The sequence below is a fragment of the Gallus gallus genome, chromosome 8, assembly GCF_016699485.2.
Source record: "Gallus gallus isolate bGalGal1 chromosome 8, bGalGal1.mat.broiler.GRCg7b, whole genome shotgun sequence".
NCBI classification, from domain to species: domain Eukaryota; kingdom Metazoa; phylum Chordata; class Aves; order Galliformes; family Phasianidae; genus Gallus; species Gallus gallus.
This window is the reverse complement of record NC_052539.1, coordinates 29,384,382-29,403,571: the sequence shown is the minus strand read 5'-3', so window position 1 is coordinate 29,403,571 and position 19,190 is coordinate 29,384,382. Positions and strand designations below refer to the sequence as shown.

General features: G+C 47.8%; 2 protein-coding genes across 4 annotated transcripts in view; one reads left to right on the top strand and one right to left on the bottom strand.

Annotated features, from left to right (window-relative positions):
• The window catches only part of SLC44A5 (solute carrier family 44 member 5), an 86,903-nt gene extending 68,363 nt beyond the window's left edge, over nt 1–18,540 (top strand). Inside the window, exons 22-23 of one of the 2 annotated variants that reach the window (XR_001467890.4) lie at nt 13,258–14,625; nt 16,984–18,540. Coding sequence is in view for 1 of the 2 variants with exons in the window: in XM_004936912.5 (XP_004936969.1) it covers nt 13,258–13,292 (35 nt within the window). In the remaining variant the exon portion in view is untranslated. Of the gene's footprint in view, nt 1–13,257 lie in introns of both variants that reach the window. The other variant, XM_004936912.5, reaches the window with a different exon arrangement.
• LHX8 (LIM homeobox 8) lies at nt 619–12,655 on the bottom strand. Of its 2 annotated transcripts, XM_046944544.1 has the most exons (9): nt 12,435–12,655; nt 12,046–12,219; nt 11,605–11,763; nt 8,563–8,684; nt 6,767–6,987; nt 6,211–6,314; nt 3,301–3,396; nt 2,019–2,202; nt 619–1,229 (listed from the first exon to the last, which is right to left on the bottom strand). In XM_046944544.1, exons 2-9 carry the CDS (start codon nt 12,124–12,126, stop codon nt 1,153–1,155), a joined length of 1,044 nt encoding a protein of 347 aa, XP_046800500.1. In that variant the 5' UTR covers nt 12,127–12,219; nt 12,435–12,655; the 3' UTR covers nt 619–1,152. The 2 variants fall into 2 exon arrangements, with proteins under 2 accessions (XP_046800500.1, NP_001035556.2); NM_001040466.4 differs by lacking the exon at nt 12,435–12,655 and having other exon boundaries at nt 625–1,229; nt 12,046–12,212.
• Nucleotides 18,541–19,190: the final 650 nt, after the last annotated feature.

Below are 19,190 nucleotides of genomic sequence, written 5' to 3'. Positions count from 1 at the left end.
GAAGACAAAGATCAGTTCAGTTGATAGTATGCACTAGCCTTTACCCATCAAATCAGTGCTCCATACTTTCTAATTCCAGCTTAACAGTTCTAATTCTCCTTAACAGTTAAACACAGCATATTCTTGAGCATCTGTATGAACTGCAGTTTCTATTTGTATGCAGTGTGACACAGGTCAGTCAAAACATGGAACTGAAATGCGGACTATATTGCATTACTCATCTTCCTACTAAACAAAATCAAAAGGTAAAACCAGTGAAAAAAATGAGAAGTAGTATATGTACAAAATATGAAAGCAGTCTCCAATCACTGACATACATCACAGTTAAGTCTATCTTGCAAATCCACAGTTTCCCTCGCTGTGCAAGTGTGCAACTTCACTCTGAAGAAAACCAGTGTTTTGTGTATATTTACTTTAAAGCAGGTATCTATTTCTGGTGTTTCAAGACCAATGTAAACCCATTAGAAAGATTTTTAAGATCAATTGAGACAGATGAATGCTCCTGAAGAAGTCTGGCGCAGCATACCTGGGTATAACTTGGGAGTTTTGTTTTAAAGTTGAAGATTTAAGTTAAGCACTTCACAAACGCTCACAGTTCAACCATAGACACAGCAACACTTCCGCTTAGCATGCTACAGCAAAAACTTTATTTAGTTCATTTTGAAAATATTTGCAACCAAAATTTATTTTTGCAAATTCACAGAAATAAGCTTTAACATATAGGCTGTATACAACTCAAATACAAGTAATACTTTTAGCAATAACTTACCAATACAAACTAATGATAAACTACAAACTCACAAAGAATTGTAAACATTTTGCACAACTGTCAGTCCTTTCTTTTAGGCAAAGTGCTCTTTTGATGACAAATAAATTAACAAATACGTAACTAGAGTGATCTACTTCCAGACAATACAAAAAGGTGTTCAATAAGGCTTGTAAACAATGTAATATGTAATTATGCAGAATCCATAGAAGTGTCTTGCAGGCTAAATGTATACTTACATATACCTGGGCAGCAAAAATGTTCTTGAGAATGCTTTAGATGTTAAATAAAAAGTTAACATTAATATCTTTCCAATGATAACTTTCATACACAGTAAGTGACTTAAGCTTACATCCTTAATAGCTTATATCCCTGACAGAAAGAAATTAGGTATGACTTATTGGCAGTTGTGTCATTGAATGGGGTAGCAAAGGCTGGAGTCCAAGAGCTGTAGGTGAATGAGCTACAAAAACAGAAAGATTTACTTGTCAACTTCACTGGAAGTAGAAAAACATAAACTAGTAAAATCCCACTGGGTAAATAAATGTTCACTGGTCCCAACCACCTAATCAGGCACTATTTTTCTAAACAAGCCTGATGCCAGGAGGTACTAAGTGGTATTACAAGTGCTTCCACCAACCCCATACTTCAGGCCCGGTGCTCATTTGCCTCCAACCACAGCCCACCTCACACACCACTCTGGAGAAGAAGGGGCTTAGGCCACACCTGCAGCTGAGAGTCCAGGCCTCCCAAATTTGTCAGTGTCTCCAAACCATGAGTTTGACCTGATAAGTGAACAAGTTGGGCTCAAATAACACACAATGATGTTTTTTGAAAACAAAGCTCCTCCCATTATGTGTTACTGTGACAGAAGCTTAAGCTTTCAGTACACCTACAGTTTGTAGGGTCAGGGAGTGTCTGGTCAACAGTTTTCATTAAAATTAGATATTGTAGAAAATACAGCATGAATGCTACAAAAACAAGTGTTTGAATGCTTACTACTAATACTCATGGTTTGGAGGAAGTACAGAAAGTAGTCTTCATACCCAGATCTTCAGCTAAGCTACTACAGTGAAGTGCTACTGATAGAAACGGTGCACTTCTTAACAAGACACGGAGAGCAAATACTGCATTAAGATATTCTATAAAGCCTAAAACAAGAAATCTGGTAAGCTTCTTTAATGGGAGCCTGGTAAACTGTTCTTGCTACAGTCAAGAGTGATATTACTTAGATATGCAAAGTTGTACCTACCATCCATATAACTATGCAGGGCAGTTAACATAGTCCCATCTTGGGGTACATATGCTGAATATGCCATTTCTTCTAACATGGGTGGAGACAGCCTGGAGGGCTGAGCTGCTGTGACTGGAGCAGTAGAGGAATGATTAGGACTAACATGTTTCTTATGACGTGCTCTGCAATTCTGAAACCACACCTGAAAAAAAGGAAAAAGATTTACATCATGTAGATCAATCGCATTCTGCTTTGACGTTGACTTGATATAAACCTCAGAGCTCAGTTAGTTAATTAGGCCTCAAACATAGCACTGACAGTCCAAAAGAAGAAATGTCTACTTTGAAGATGCATAGTGCCTTAAGCACATATGAGCAAGTCAGGAAAGCTTCTGTAGCAACAAGTAGCCCACAGAAGACAGACACTGTGAGGAACTGCATGGTTGAAGGGGACTAGGTAGAACGGTAGACAACTCAGTGTGTTGGACTGCAACACATGGCTGCTGGGGCAGGCGCCTGGCTGGACACCTACAGCTCCTGTATGCAGGTGCATAGGAGGGACGCAGTCATCTCTTGTGCCTCAACACTGCTGGCAGTAAAACAGATTTTTCATAGGGTACCTATTTTAATTTTCCGTGTGAACTGCGTAAGCTTCAACTTCTTAGCAGCTTGATCACAGTTTCCAGCTACCTAATTTCTATATGTCTCTGTCAGATCTCCTGGGCTAGGAGGAGATAGGGAAACAGGAAGCTTCTTTCTAATTATATAAATTTATAAATCAATATAGAAAAATACATTTATATAGAAAAAGAGCATGAATGTGATGGCTGCCAAGAGGAATCTTCAAGCAAAGTAAGAACCATAAGAACCTAAGTTTGTGTTTCTCAGTTTTAAATGGCTTGGGCATATATTTTACCTCTGCTCTCTAAAACAGATCACTAGGTAATTGGTCCTAAAGTCTGTGCTGTATATCACAGGTCATCTTCAAAAAGCACAGCTCTTAAGAACATGCTACTGAATTCATAAATTTATGATTATGACAAGCTTAGTGCCAATTACATGCTCTTCAGGCAGGAAAGTTTCTTCCTTGACAATCACTAATCCTCCATACAAAGTGCAAGAGCACTGCAAATCATCCACAATGACATTTCGGTTCTAGACCTACTCCGAGCTAAGGACAATTTTAATGAACCACCACACTGAATCTTTCTCCACCGCACAATAACTACATTATTATTGTTAAACGGCCATTAAGCATTTCCAACAGATGAGTAGCAGTCTTTGTAACTTGGAGCAGTCACCTGTATAACGCGCCTGCTCAGGCCTGTTCTTTCTGCCAGTTTCTGAAGCGTTTGTGCATCTGGATTGTTGTCCTGAGCAAACTGTGCTTGCATAACCTGAAAAGATAAGAGTTGATTTTTTTTGTGTGTGCAGTCCCAAGGGTGGCATTAGAGACTTCTCTCAGACTATGGTCCTTCTCCTTCTCTGTTTAAAGGAAACTGTTGTGATCTCCAGTCCCCAGACAGTCCCCAGTAAAAGGGAGAAAAATATATTTTAAATAATCCACAAAATTCACACCCAAAATAGGAGCTCCTTATACTGCTTAACTGAACTGAGACTTTTATGACAAATGAATTATGCTTGGAATCGGTCAGAAATGGACAAAGCATTCAGTTATGATTGTACTAAAGGGACTGTGGAAGAAAACGCACTGTGAAGCCATTCAAGCATACTTGATAAAGAATATGTTTACAGCAACAGACCACAGCAAACAGCATAAGGAAGGAATGAGCTTTGGTTGGGTTCTTTGAGCTTGTCAATTGCTATCTGCATCTTGCACTATACAGAGCAACTTGATGTTCTTTTCAGCTACGTGGAGAATGTGGTCTTATACCACGTTTACTTTCCACTGATGTGAGAGGCTCTCAGGCTGCACACTGACGGACCTGCACTATGCAGCCATTTGATTGGACTCATCTTTTGTTACAAACAATCACATTATCACCTGAATTACAGTTCTTGAGGAAGTAGATGTCAACCTGACCTGCATCCTGAACAGCTCTGGAGCATGTAAGATTTTACCTTAATTAAGAAGTAAGACTTCACAGATTTCTGCAGGACTTCTTCAGCAATTTAGTAAACTGTAGTTTCTCATTTCTGGATTTCGTTCCTTGAAGGTCTGCAAATTTTGCCTTGCTTCATCTTTGAGGAACTCAGTCAACTACTCTTCAAAGTCCAAAATGTTTAAACTATTTACTTTCCTGCTGAGTTTCATGCAAGAACATCAAAAACATGGACATCCTTCTGCATCCTTAGGCACACTACTGGAAGTCTCACATCAAGAACAGGTGCCGAGACAGATGCACTGAGCAGACAGCAAGCGTCTGAAAAGAAAATCTCACATCTGCTGAAGTAGGTTACAATCCAGTAAAACGGGAAAAGCAAACATGGAAGTTTCATTGATGTCAAAACAGAAGAAGCCCTGAATTCAGTTCCTACTCTGAAAGCTGGACCTGTCATTCATTCAGCTCGTGTCAGAAAAGAAAGTCTCCTTCCTGCAGAAATTCACACCTGATGCCCAGAGCCTTTGCACCTTAGGCCCCACCCAGGTTGTGCTCTTGTTCTAGATTAGTAACACCCTGACTTCAGTCATGGATCAAACAGCAAATCAAGCATCATACAAATGTGTGCCATGTTATGCACTGATTATCACACCTCAACTTAACTAAACTTGACTGCTTTTTCCACAGACAAGAGAAGGACATGGTGACAAAGCAGGACAGAAGAAAATGAACACTGCAGTGGCAGTATGCATCCAAAGAAATATTAATTAACATGAAAGATGCATAGCTAGAACTAGGGAGAAAGCTGCCATTTCCTTTCCACTACAGGCTGACTCTTCTGAATCTGGTCTTGCTGTTACCCTCCTCACAGTGAGCTGGCACTGATCATGGTGTTTTTCCCTAACAGGCTGATTTGGTGAAGTGGTGATCCAGAGGCAGAAATTACTCATATTTGAGGCAATCCAGAGTCAACTCTCGTCAAGACAGCACCAAGATGAGAAGCTCTGAGAGCAAAGCAGATGCAGGCAGTTCCCACCCCCACCAGGCAGGCATGACCCTACCAGGAGTTTTGATTTCATAATTCCAGACTTCCAAGGCTCCCACTTCCCTTTTGTCCTGACACTGGAAAATAATTCAACTAGTGGTTGAGCTCGTATAACAGGATATTGAAAAAACATGTTTTGATAATGCATGATCAAGAACAAATTGGACAGTAAAAAAAACTGCTGCCAAGAACTTCAAATGCACTTCTCTATTTCACTCCACCCAGCTCTATGAAAAAGCTGTCTGCCCCCCCACTCTCAAACATGCAGCGTTACATACTGAAGCTAGGCTCTTGAAACATGACACCAAATCTACAGAATTCAGTTTGTTTAAACAGGCAGCAGCAAAACTCAAAGATACTTGAGATTGAGCATGCTTGTGAAGCATTTTGGAAGGGCTAAGAGAAGGGAAAGAAAAGAGGGAAGGAGAGCAAAGATGAGTCCCTACTAAGAGTCTATCCTTTCCAGTGCACATCAATATAGCCAAGACATTATCTAAAAAGCAAGTATGGAGAAAAATTATGATGAAAAAAACACGCAATTATTCCCCTTGCTCTCTATAAAACAAAAAGAAACAAAACATTTACTGACAGGAGTTGAGCTGTATTCACATGATGATTAACAGGAGTCCACGACACTTACCTGTTGTCCTGAGAACACAAACTTTTGCAGTCCTTTACTGAGCACTGCAATAAAACTGAAGCTTCCTGCCTGTTAATGTCTTGAAGTCATATCCAGTACCCATATCTAGTACAACTCTTCATATTACGTAACTCTAAAAATATTCTTTATTATGTGCAGTGATGTAAACGTCTGTTTAAACAGATTTCATCAAGCAATCAAAATAGATCAAGCTTTTTGTTTCCACTCTGCAGAATTACTGGCTGCCCCCAGGGAAATAAAAAGCTCGAAGGGTAACTATTTCATATGAAACCACTGAAGCTCACAAACTATTCCAGAAACATGCCATGTCTTGATAGTTTTTGAAAAAGTATAAAGCATACAAGCTTATTCTTCCCCCACATATGCATCTGATTTCCTATCAGTTCAGAAGTTACATCCTGCATAAACCTGAAATACTCAAGCGTTTTAGCGTTGCCTCTACCTGGAGTTGATCTGCTGTGAAGCTGGTCCGAGCTCTTTTCGCAGGTTTTGGATGATTAACATCTTGCTCTGTTAACAGTGCTCCTTCCATACTAACCCCATTACCTGAAGCATTAAAAAGAAGACACTGTCTGCTAAGCATTCAAAATGATGTTATTCATAAATCAGGTGGCTGTCTAACAACTTACAGTGGCTGGCCAGCTGAATTTCACATGCAGAAAAGCCATGTTTTGTTCAAAGTTAAATTGATCTGACACCACCACCCATTCCACCCCAACTGACTCCCTTGCAAATTGATGGAGGAGGCAGATGCAGCATGACATTTTATCAACTAGATAAGCTTTGCTTTCTTTTCCTTAGGATAAGAAACAAGTTATACAAACAAAAAAAAAAAAAAAAAAAAAAAATCAAGTAATTTGCACAGTATTTTAATTCAAGAACCTGCGCTTCCAGCCTTAGTAAAGCTAGATAATTAGTTCTCTTAGGATGGAAGATGAAGTAAAATCCAGCAATTTAATTAGAACTAAACCACTAACAGTTCTTAAAAGCAGCATTACCGTTTTCAACTTCTCTCTTCAGATTGTCCAACATGCAGTCATAATGTACTCTACAAAGGACTTTTTCTTCAACCAAAGCAAACTCCTCTCCGGTAGAAAGCTGTCTTTTGCAGGAGAAGCAGGCAAAGCACGCCAAGTGGTACACATTCCCCTTAGCCCTTCGGACCCAGTCTGTAGAATGAATGTGCCTCCCACAGCGGGAGCAGCGGGTGCCATACCGCCTGCAAACAACGGAGGCAAACAGAAGGCTGAAGTCAGATACTGATCAACCCAGGCACAATGCTTGCTCCAGGAGGGTTAGTAGAAAATGGATGTGGAAGCACAGTGGAGATCCACAGCAAGGAGGCTGGCCACGCAGAGCTAGAGGACTGCGTAACTGTGTTTCTACAGCAACAAAACCAGCAAGGTTGTATCTGATAACTCAAGGCAAGATCACTGCTGACCTATAAAAGTTAATAATTTACTTAAGGCAAAGAGCAACATTAAAACATTTAAACAACTACATGAACTCATCTCTGTAAAAGCTGTGGGTGGCAGATAGGAACAGCTGGCTTCATGCTCAAAATTTCCCCAGTTATTCAAATGTATTTCACTGTAGTGGTAGTCCAGGTTATTTACTTACATCAGCCTTCACTGTTCATTGTCCCCTTCCGCTAAAAGGGGGAAAGCCTGCATCTCCACAGTTTTTTTCCTTAGTTACCGTCACATTTATGATTTTATCATCTTCAGTAGAAGTTCAAATATAGGCAAATATTTACATTGTTACTGTATAACATTGCTCTTTCAAGAGGAAACTAACAGCCAGGATGTGTTGGATTATGTAAATGAACATAACTTTGTTCCACCCACCCACCCCCCCACCCCCCCTCCCCAAGCTCACCATCCTCAAGCTGTTCCATCCCTCCCTCTTTCAGTGTCAAAATGGATAGTTGGCAGTAATCCACTCACCATGCGGATGAGAATCCTGTAAATATTTTGGCTGGGGAAAGTACTAGTGGTCACAGCAAATTTTCTTCCCGCTTTCTGGACTGAAGATATTCTATCTTGAGCACTGAGACCAAGAAGTCTTTCTATCCCTCTCAGAATTAATAATATTCTCCCTTATGCGATTAGATCCTGATATTAAGAATGCTTCATGTACTAAATGAAATTGATCCTAGAAAGGCATAGCTGCTGAAATCCTTTTTAAAGATGGAAAGATTGACTTAGAGGTGAGTTAATAGCAGCATGTGATATCCTAAGTCTCATACTAAGTCTCATACATACCCAGGCTGGATGTGGCTCTGGGCAGCCTGGTCTGGTGGTTGGCGACCCTGCACGTAGCGGGGTGGTTGAAACTCAATCATTGTGGTCCTTTTCAACCCAGGCCATTCTATGATGCTATGATACTGGAGTGCTGATCTGAATAGCAAATCATCTCAGCTTGGCCTTGTCTCCTTAATCAGCATTACATTAAGGACGATTCTTTGCACATAAGCTAAATTTACTGTTATTTTGATAGGCACTTGGACTAATACCTACCCCTGCTTCATGTCCATAGAGGTGAATGGTTCTAGAAATTCAGTAGCTAGGCACAAATTAAGTAAGGTTTGTTATGTAGTTGCATTAGGCAGGTGTGAGGCTTCCAAGTCCCTCTGCAATAAATATCCATTTAATTGCTTATAAAAGGAATAAACTATATACATACATAAATAAGCAAGTAGAGAGAATCAAAACACCCATTTTATTTACAGACTAAGCAAAACCTGACAAGAGTGACATTTTGTTAAATAAAGCATTACTGCTGCGTGGCATACCTGAAATAATCAAGTTTGCAGAAGATATCTTTATCTTTGATGTAGCAGCTGGTGTGCCTTCCGAGGGACGTTCTGCAAACACTGCACGAGAGACAGCGAACGTGCCAGCAGAGGTCGTTCACCTGCAAGAGCACCGAAAGAGAAGCACTCCTCACAGTTTGTACTACCAGTATTCATAATTTCTATTTACAAAAACTATCTTTTTCCCCATGCAATCAAAAAAGGACAGAAATGATGTATACCATGATTCACAGAAAATGTATCTGCAAGGATAAACTGTCTATAGAACAGCATGCATTAGGGGTTAATGAATGTGACAAAAGTCTTCAAAATAAGCTTTCGTAGCTTTGTAATTAAAAGCACAGGAAGAGGAAGCAAGAGATCGAAGTTCTACATGGATATTTGGTGCCTGGCTCTGTTCTCACATTACTAGGGTACCAGAGCAAGTTCTGGCATCACACGACCTTACTGCTAACTTGCGCTCTTATTTCCCAGTCTGCAAGAACTCCTGTCTAAAAATGAGCAAACTTTGAAAAGTGGTTTGAAATTTTAAAATGCAAACACAGAAGAAAAGAACAAAACAGTCCGTCGGGTAGAAACACAACATGAACTGCATCTTACCAGATGGCTGGTAAGCACAGTTGTTGAATGGAGTGGGAGCTCCAAAACATCATCAGTTGTTTTACAGCAAATTGTTTAAAATATAATATCTATAGTGAAATTACAGCCCTGGAAAGCAGCAGCAAATCAGGAGTTTTGAAAAGCCACACGTAAATTTTGGGTAAATAAATTATCCAGAATTTTAATTTCGTTCTTATAAAGATAATTCTTTGTCATGCAGACATTCTGCACCACCCATCCGACGAATCATTTAATTTGAAAACCCAATATTCCCACCAACCAAAAAAATTAAGCGATAACCCTGTGGATAATTCTGTATCGTACAGGAGAACTTACGTAAACCTAACAATAAATAAGTTCAGATATGTACAATTTCCTTTAAAAACTTTCACGCCAATTTCTCATCTCATGGGAAACAGCAGGTTTGTCAGCCCTTGTACAAGGAATGGCAAAGCTGTGATCTCCCTGACCCAGGACGTGCCTTCTGTCAAAGCGCTGCCAGACAAGCCACAGAGAAAGTGAGATGTTGACTCTGACATATCAGGTTGAGACAGACCGTTTCAGTCATTCCTCAGGTTATAATATTACAGCTTGCAGTTGCCCAGCGCTCTCCCAGTATTTGTCCTTGTTGGCAGCCATAGTTTCATACACTGACAAATTTACACCACAAAATAATGTGAAACCGTTGATAACAACTGTCATCAAATTGGTCCTCTCAACTATTTTGTTAAATGGGCGCACTGCAGGCAGAAAGGACAGCAGCATCAAGGCCAGTCTGAGCCCGCGCCGCACCTCTGCACAAAGGGGCTCCCAGGGCATCAGCTCCCCCCAGTAGGCAGCCGGCACATCGCTCTGCACAGTGCTGACATCCCGGCAGCACGGAACCCAACGCACGGGCTGCTCATCACAGGCTAATGCTCTTCCACAGAGCTTTCTTACACGGCTAGTGTGATGTCACCCATCTGCCTTCTCATTTATCATTGTACAGGGCTGAATTTGGGAGACATAACTGCTGCTGATCAGGAAGACATCTCCCGGCTGTCTACCTATACAGAAAGGAATGATGTTTAAGTTGAAGTCAAAATAGTCATTCAGGGATCTTTTGCTCCGAGGCACATTTACTCAAGGTTTTCAAAGAGCAGACAGCGACATTCAGGGAATGAGCAACCAGGATGTCGCTGGAGTTAACAGGACCAGAAGCGATTTCTGTCATCCCTGCTCCGCTACCCTGCACCGTGTGCGAACACAAATACAAAGGTGACTGGGGTTTAACGGAACAAAAGGTATATAGAAGCTCTCCACAGCCTGCACATACCCTGCTTTAAATGAATGCCAACCCGGCATATACATTCCTTTGACCTCCTCATTACGATGGGGATCTAAGAAAAGTGATCTAAAAAGGAACATTTACGATTTCGGTGATGCTACAAACTTCCACTTTGCAGGATTTATAATGAATTTAAGTCTGCATCTGTTGGAATCCAGCAACTGAAAGCACAACTTTCTAATCTCACTTTTGAAAGGAGAAAAGGCAGGACTCTGACCCAGCATAACTTCAGTGGCTGCAATCCAGGTGGAAAATAGCCACCTCCAAACTGCCTTAACGTCTTATGTTTAAAGCCACACGTTTATTAAATAACCTTGCTTAGTCCCAAATGCTAAAACTAGCAAAAACATTTTTCAATCATGCCAACTTCTCAGAAATTACTGGAGTCCCTTTTTAAAGGAATATATCATTTCCACACTTCCGAATAGGCGCTGCTTTCCTTTCAGATTCACAGCATTGCGCTGAGGCTTTTTTTTTTTTTTTTAAGCTAACAACGAATGGGTCAATGCTACCAGCTGCTTTATCAGGAGCGCGCAGCAGAGCTGAGACGTTACCCACACTGAGCCACCAGCGTTCTTTCTCACTCCCCTATGGAACGCGTCAAGAATACGCAGCCCCAAAGCAGGAGAGTGTTCTCACAACACAGGTATCGCTTCAGTTCTCCTGTGGGGCCCAGATCGCACAAACACACGCGGTTAGCTTCACAACTTCAAAAATACCCGCTTCTGCAGTAATTCTACTCATCTCCGCAAGTCGAAAAACAGCTCAGATCGTTACGGATGCCGACTGCACAACAGCGATGAAGGAAAGCGGACGAGAAGTATGCGTGAGACAGGGACAGGACTTCCCGGACTTCGGCTGTCCGCCCGCAGCGTCATCGCGTTTTGCCACTGAACTCAACTCGTGGCTGTCAGACGCCCAGCACTCGGCACGGATTCGAGGCGCCGGAGCCCCGCGGCCCGGCCGAGCCCACTCCGCACAGCGCGGTGCCCACCGCGGCGCTCCGCTCTCCCCGCGGTTCGGGGTACGGGGCCGATGGGCCGATACGGCCGCCTCGGCGGTGGAGAGGCGCGGGGCCGGCGGGACGCTCTTACCTTCAGCAGGTACTTGTCCACGATCTCCAGGCCGCAGCTGCTGCACACGCACTTGCTTGGGGCGCAGCCGGAGCCCGAGGCCATGGACCGCGGCGAAGAGGAGGGCGATAGAGCGGCGGAGGAAGAGCAGGAGTCCTCGTCGGCCGCCGCGGGGCTCTCCTGCGGGGAAGCGCACGGAGAGCTCTATGAGCGCGGTCCGCCGCCGGCCTCGCGCAGGAGAAGCGGGGAACGCCGCGGGGAACCCCGCCCGGCCCAATCCGCCCGTCCGCGAGCACCTGCGGGGCCGTGCCTAAGCCCCGCGAGGTGGGTCGTGGCGGGAGCCGGAGCTCTTCCGCCGAGCGGAGGCCGCGGGACCCGAGCGGGGAGAGATGGAACCACCGGCGGCCGCGGAGCACCGCCCGGGACCCGCCTCACACCGGGCAGCGGCGCGCGTCCTCTCACCTTCTCCGAGGTGTCGCCGAGCGCGGGCAGGTCCTTATCCTCCAGCCTGCACACGAACATCGGGTCGCTCTTCCAATACATGGCCCTGCCCTACCGCATACCAGCTCCGCGAAGGGCGGCGGGGCGCCACGAGGCTGCTCCGGGAACCTCGCTGCGAGTCTCTGCCCTCAGTGCCTGCCAGAAAAAGTTTTGTCTGTGAGGGGGTGGGCCGAGCCACGCGAGGACGGCCTTCCGCGCCTGCCTGCTCTGCCCTCCCGCGCAGAACCCGCCTCCGAGCGCTGCCGCGGCAGCGAACCCGCACCGGAGCTGTTAAACAGCAAAGAGCACCATCAGGAAAGAGAGGAGAAGGAAAAAAAAAAAAAAAAAAAAAAAAAAAGGACACCGCATACTCCTCCTCCTCTTTCCCTCCTCCTCCCCTCCCCGTTTATCTTCGTCGTTTATCGCGGCTCCTCCAGCCCCCCGACACTAAACAAAAATTCAGCTACATCTCCCTCCGTATCAGCGAAGGAACAAAGCGTTGCCGCTGCGCGGGAAGGATTTTCCGTGCCCCGCAGCTGAGCACAGCTCTGCGGCTCACGCACTTCAAGCACCGTCTACGCCGTGTCCACGCGTGCCTGCGCCGCCCAGATCCCATTATAAAACCTTTCTCATTAAGCTAAAGAAAGAACACCTGAGGTGCCCGAAGGCCGTAGCATTACTCTGGTTCTGAGCTTACGCCTGTTGCTAATTAACACTGGTGCGTTCGTTTGCACCGCAGACGGAGGCTGCTCGGAGCCGCCCGCCCGCTACTCTCCGAGAACCCGGCGTTGTTCCCTAACGGAGGGACTCTATGCTTTACTTGCATGTTTATTTCTGCGATTACAAACGCTCCTCCCAGAGTTTCCCCAAGTACAGCCGCGCTCAGGACGGTGCAGAACGAGCAGCCCACCCGCCGCAGGTGAGGGCGATAGCCGCGGGACTGCTGCTCTGCGCGTGCTGAGCCGGGCAGGTGATGCTAATTAAATCTGTCGTTACGCCTCTGTCCTCTGCAGACCTCTTTGCGCGCTTATTCTGATGACACATGGTGGAGTTTCTACATAGTGAACTGAGAGAGCTGCCGCTACAGGGGTAATACTCTGAGTTTAAGAAAAGGGAATTCAGTTTTTGAGGCTCTGTAAGAAAGGATGAACCCCATACTACTCACTCCTCACGCCCCTTTTACCTTTCTTTCAGATTCGGAGGCCCTGCCTCTGCGAGACCGAGACTGAGCCCCACGTACCGCTGCACCCCGCTCGCTTGCCCGGCGTTCTAACCGATCGGCCCGGAGAGAACCTCACTTAAGTCAGCCATAGGACCCCAACAGCTGCCGCCCAGTAATGTCGCCGGGACGCTGGGGGCGCGGCGCTTTGTTCTAACTGCGGCGAAGTTCGGGACGGCGCGGTGGAAGCCGTCCAGCGGCGGTGGGCAGAGCGGGAGCGCTGTGGCCAGCTGTGCCCTCCTGCCGTGCTCCCCGCCCCAGGGGAACTCTCCTCTGCGCCCTGACGGGCGGGGCGGTCCGGAGCGCCTCCGATCCCCGAGCAGCCCCGCGGAGCTCCGGCCCCACGCGTTCACCTAGAAGCGCCTTTTGGGCGTCTCCCCTCCCGGGTACCCGCACGCCCATCGCGCCGAGTGGATCGCGGAGGGGAGGGAACGGCTACGGCCCGCGTCGTCGGAACGCGGCCGGATCAGACCCGCGGGACGGCGGCAGGGAGTGCCGCTACCGGAGAAGAGAGTCGGCCGCGCTGCATCTCCCCACGCCATGGGAACCACCGCCGCGCCGCGGGGGGAGCACCGGAGAATCTCTCTCCGTCCGTCCTGCCAGCCCGACCTTTCCCGTCAGGTAAATCCCGAGGCACGGCATGAGAACTGTCGCCTGTTCCAGATGGCACCGCAGAAAAGCAGCGCCTGCCCTGGGGGTCGCCAGAATGATGCGACGTGGAGGAACCAGAGGCAGAGAGCTGGGGAGAGGCCGGGGGGCCCTGCAGCGCCCTTCGTTGCACCGTCGATGCTTTCCCCGCACTGTTAACGAGTTTACTGCGCAGCGTTGGTGTGCGCTTCACGGACGGCTGCGTTTTAGATTTCTGTGAAGCAGCGCCTTCCTGCATGCGCGCACCTTTTATCTCTAATAAATACAGCCTTAGGAGCCAACAAAATCCATACACGCGTTGTTCCCTGCAGCGATAGCAAACGCGCAGCAGTAATTCATAAGACGTGTGCTGGAGGAAGGAAAAAAACGCACGGGAGATTTATCGGTGTTCCTTCTTACTCTCGGTGCACGCGCCCGGCGGCCGCGAGAACACCTGCACCCCTCACCCCGTTCTGCGCGGCGCCCCGCGGCCCCACCCGCGCTCTGCTCCGTTCCTGCGGCCGCGTCGGTCCCGCGCGGCACTTCAGATCCGCCCAGGGCTGATCCCGCGGCCGGGAGATCGGCGGCCCCGGCAGCCACCGAGGGACGCGAAGACGGCGCGCCTCGCGAGCTCAGACGGAGACAACGGAGCTCGGCTACTTCTCCAGAGTCCTGTCTAAATTTCATCGCTTCGGTTACCCGCTCTCGGAATATTAGTAAGTATTGCTAGCATAGCTTCGTTTCTGAGGAGGTGAAAGCAGGCGGACGCACAGAACTTAGTGGCAGGGAGAAGCGGGCCGAGTGGAGCGGAGCTGCCGGGGGCGGTCGGGACGGGCCCGTGCTCGGCCTCGTCCCGTCGGGACTCAGAGCGGAGCAGAGCGCGCGCTGCGGAGAGCCCGGGTGGGAGCGCGGTGTTCCGTGCGCGGAGGACTCTCCGATGGGGGACCTCGTCTGTTCCTCTCAGAAGTAGTGCAAGGACGGGGGGAGGGAGCGCTAAACGTCTGTGCACGGGAGAGATCTTTTAAATATATGACAGCAGAGCACAGGGCTGAGCGCGGACAGCAAGAGTTGTAACAAGAGGGTGTTGGCATTGGGCTTCTCGAGCAAAGACAACACCGCGGAGCGAGTGCACGCGGCGGGACGTCTCTCTCTGAAGGGCGCTTCAGCGAAACGTATTCACAGAGAAAACGGACGGGCTGCTGAGAAATTAAACGTGGGACCGCGGTGAGTCCGCGAAAAGCGGACGCCGACACCAAGCTGCGGACAGTCCGAGCTGTCGCTTCCGATAGCCCTGCTGGGCTCGGCCCATTGCCGTCCCCCACCGCTCTGGGTGTCCCCGGAACAACGGCCAACGGCTCTGCCTCACCCGCGCCTCCGCCACAGCCGGGCTGGGGAAGTGCCGCGGGTTTGGACGAAGCGCGGCGGGACGAGCGGCGCTCCGCTCGCGGTGTTTCACGTCGCTGCCGAAGGGAACGCGGTGTGCCCTACGGGGTGGAAACGAGCTCCCGCTGCGCGGCCCCGTCTCGCAGCCTCACCTCCCCTCTCGTTTACGTCCCGCGGGTATCCCCGCGGCCCCGGAGGGCGAGGCGAGGACCGCCAGCAGATGCTGCCGTGACTCTGTGCGGTCCGCTCTTTGTGCAGCCCAGGTCCGCGCGGTCCCTTTCTTGGCCAGCAAGATGTCTGGCAGGAGAGATGGGTTAAAAAGCGGAGCTGATAGCTGTAGGGACAAAGTTCACTTCCATGCACGCTGCCTTTCCTGTCTCAGGTATCATCTTTCGCATGCTTTAACATTTGCCCACCTGTGGGTATCTGGAGGTTTTTCATCTCTGGATCTCAGCATCCTGACCTCGGGGAGATGGGGGGTGGGGGGTGGTGGCGGCGGCTCTGTGGTCTGCGGAAGTCAGGCAATGAAGTGAAGCCAGCACACTTGGGCTTGCTCTTTGTGAGTTCGCACTCCCCCTGGCTCCAGCCCTGGTGAAAGCTGCAGTCTGGACTACTCCTGAATTCCTGTTTCTGGACTGGGTTAGCGAGAAGTAAACCAACCCAATCAGTCTCCTACCTGTTATTTGTTTTCCATACCAGAGTAGTGCACTCTTCCTTGGGCCAGGCTGTCTCCGGCTCTTGGGTCCAGTATTTCCTGTAGCTTTATGCTCATGACTATTCCAGCGTGGAGCTCTGAGTCTCTTGTTTGGGAATGACCAGATGGGTCTGAGGGAAAAGTTTCTGTGTCCGACTTGGATGTGTGAGACAGCTGTTCCCTCACCAAAGTTCAGGACCGGATGCAATGTACGTTTTTATTTTTCTTTTCTCTGTAGGAGGTGTAGAGGCAGAGGAGGCAAAGGGCAAGCAGGGGGTTAGTGGGGTGCAGCCCTGCATTTTTTTTAGTGCAGTGGCCCTCGCACTGCAGGAGGAAGTGCAGAGTCGTTTCAGCACCCTAGAGAATAACGGCAGTAATTTTGCCCTTTTTACTCCTTGTTGCACTTCTTGGTCCCTACACCGTAAACAGATTGTATTGGTGAAACTTGTGCATGTTCGAGTGGAGTGCTGCATCTTATGTGGTTCTGAAGTCATGGTGAAAACTTTATGTAGAAGTTGACTTTTCGAGTTTGTAAACATCTGTGCTAGTTGTACCATACTGTCATGCAGACAGAGAAAGTGTTGTGGACAGAGGAAAATAAAGCAGCGATCGAATGTTATGAAAGAGCACTTTGCCCTTAGCAGAACCAACACGGAAAGCATCGACGATTGTTTATAAATACACAGCTACAAAACTTACTGCCCGCTTTCCGCTGTAGGAACGTCCTCTTTTCTAAGAGCGTGGTAACTCCGTGCTGAAGGGCCCGAAATGTTTCCCTGGGCTATCGGATCTGCCCGCTTAATTCCTTTCACTTTTGTTTATCCGCTGAATAAACACTGCTCTGTGGCAGCAGACCTGAGCCGTCACATGGAATCGGGGGGCGGCGGGGGGCCGCCGCAGCGTCTCGCGCAGCCGCTTCAGTCGCCGCCGGTGAGAACAGAGTGCCTTTTTTTTTTTTTTTCTTTCTTTCGTTCTTTTTTTTTTTTTTTCCCGCCAGGAGCCTTTGCTGGGCCGCGGAGGGGTGGCCTCGTTGTCCCTTCCCCGCCCCGGCCTTTGCGGAACGTCCGAAGGAGGACGGATTGGGTCCGCTCGTCCGCTGCCCTGAGCCGCCGCTCCGCGCCGCAGGGACGCGGTGAGCGCCCGGAGGGGAGCGCGGGGCTCAGCGGCTGCGCTCCGTCGGACGCCGTCGGGCTGTCCCGGCCCCACGGGTCGCTGCCGCACGAGTCGGCAGCGGCTGCCGCTGGCGGAGGCTGGAGGGAAACAGCGCTGCAACAATTGAGATGGCAAAAAAAAATATTTGGAGACGAGGCTGTTGAAGCAAAACTTCCCGCTGACGCCGAGATAGAGCCGTCGGGCGACAGAGGGTGTGGGGAGGGCCGATGGGGCACGGTCCCGGGCTCCGCCGGGTGCCGCAGACCGGGGCCGATGCCTCCAGCCTCCGGGAGCAACTGGGGCGGCGGGACCCGGGCTACAGCTTTCCGACAAGCGAACACCCCGCTTTAACAGCTCCCCGAAAGGAAAGGTCCTAGAGTTGGCACAGGGACAAATACAAATTACAGACAGGAGAATAGGGTCTGCAGATCTCCTCGCGTGAGCTCATTTGCAGAGTAGGCGGCTGCCTTTGTCTTTCACAGGACTTTTTCCTTCATCTGAGTCATACCACTGAATGCCAAGCGCAACTCAGGGCAGGAATCGGAAGTTACTTGTTTGAACGAATGAAAACTTCCCTCCCTTACACGCCAACAAATGCTTTTCAGAGAAAAACTATATTTGCTGCCTTGGGACGACACCCTTTCTCTTTCCAACGTCGAAGGCTATGCTTTGGTAAGCAGCGTGCACAGTGTGATCCTTAGTCCCATCTTCTCACACGTACCATGCTCTGAGCACAACAGAACTGTTGAAATGTGCTTGCTTTTGCTTGCCATTTAGTCAGAGATTTCTAAGTTGCCAATTATTCACAGATTTCATTTTTTTCCCTCAAAACTCAGCTGCGGGTGTTCGGGGGACTTTGCCTCAAGTAGTGCTTAGCTTGGTAGAAAACAGGAATCAGAGAAGAGTGCTACCTCTGAGGCTAACAGAGTCTCTCAGACTCAGTGGTGGGACTTTCTGGTGAGGTGTCACTACAAGAAACTGCTCTTTGCAGTGTGAATTAAAGGACGCATTAACTTCTTTTCACAGTGTAAGCTTTCAGAATTTTCCCCGGCTGCTTTCTGACTTTTTGGACTGATAAAGTGTTCAGTGTATGTGTGTTAAAATGAAAATGGCTGCCAAAAAAAGCACACTTGGGCCTCCCTAGCTGGAGATGCTTTGTTTATTGAATTGACAAGCTGGGAAGGAAGCTCGTGGAAAAGGTGATTAATTTGTGCCAGATCTGAAAACCACAGAGGATCTCCAGAAACGGGACCCCAGCTTCCTACCCACAGGCTACAATTGCCAGAATATTTGCACATATCTACAAACAACGAATCGAGATTCACACAAGATTTACAATTTTATGTACAAAGTCCTACTGTAATTCCCGGAAATAAAATAAGTTTGTTTTGGAAGTGCGGGCTGCAGGTGTCCAGTTGGTGTCTTAAGTAGAAATAAGGGACCTCGTTGCCCTTTGTGTTTATCGTTTTTGTGCTGATTTGGCTTCATTAACCCTCGACTGACCTGTGATAGGGGAAATTTGGGAAATTTTAATTAGTGCCAGAGTTACGTTGATCTAGAGGAGAATTAAATGTCTAGGCAGTGTTTCAGCCCAGACATTTACTTTTGTTGAATTCTGTGCTTGGAATTAGACACGTACTTCTGTGCAGAGGGCGTGGTATGGGAAGTGTCAGCTAAGTTTAGCACAATCCTTTTGTCCACCTGCTTGTTTGTAGAAGTTTTCTGAGACTGACTATCTGTTTACACAAAAGCACACTGCTCGGGATTTGAAATGCACTGTGAATCTGCGAGAACATTGCAGCTCTGGGTCTATGACATTAGGGATAGGGCTGGATCCAGATCCCTCAGTGTGACCAGCAGGACCTCTGGCTATTCTGCTTTTGAAAGAAGAGTTTTACAGAACAGTAAAGTTACAGTACATTTACATTTACAGTACATTTTACTTTGCGTGCATGTACCTTAAATTCATTGCTCGCATATATGTTGTTGCAGGAGTTGTCCTCACTGCTCTGCACAGAACTGTCTGCTTTGCAGGGCCCAAGAGCTGTTGTA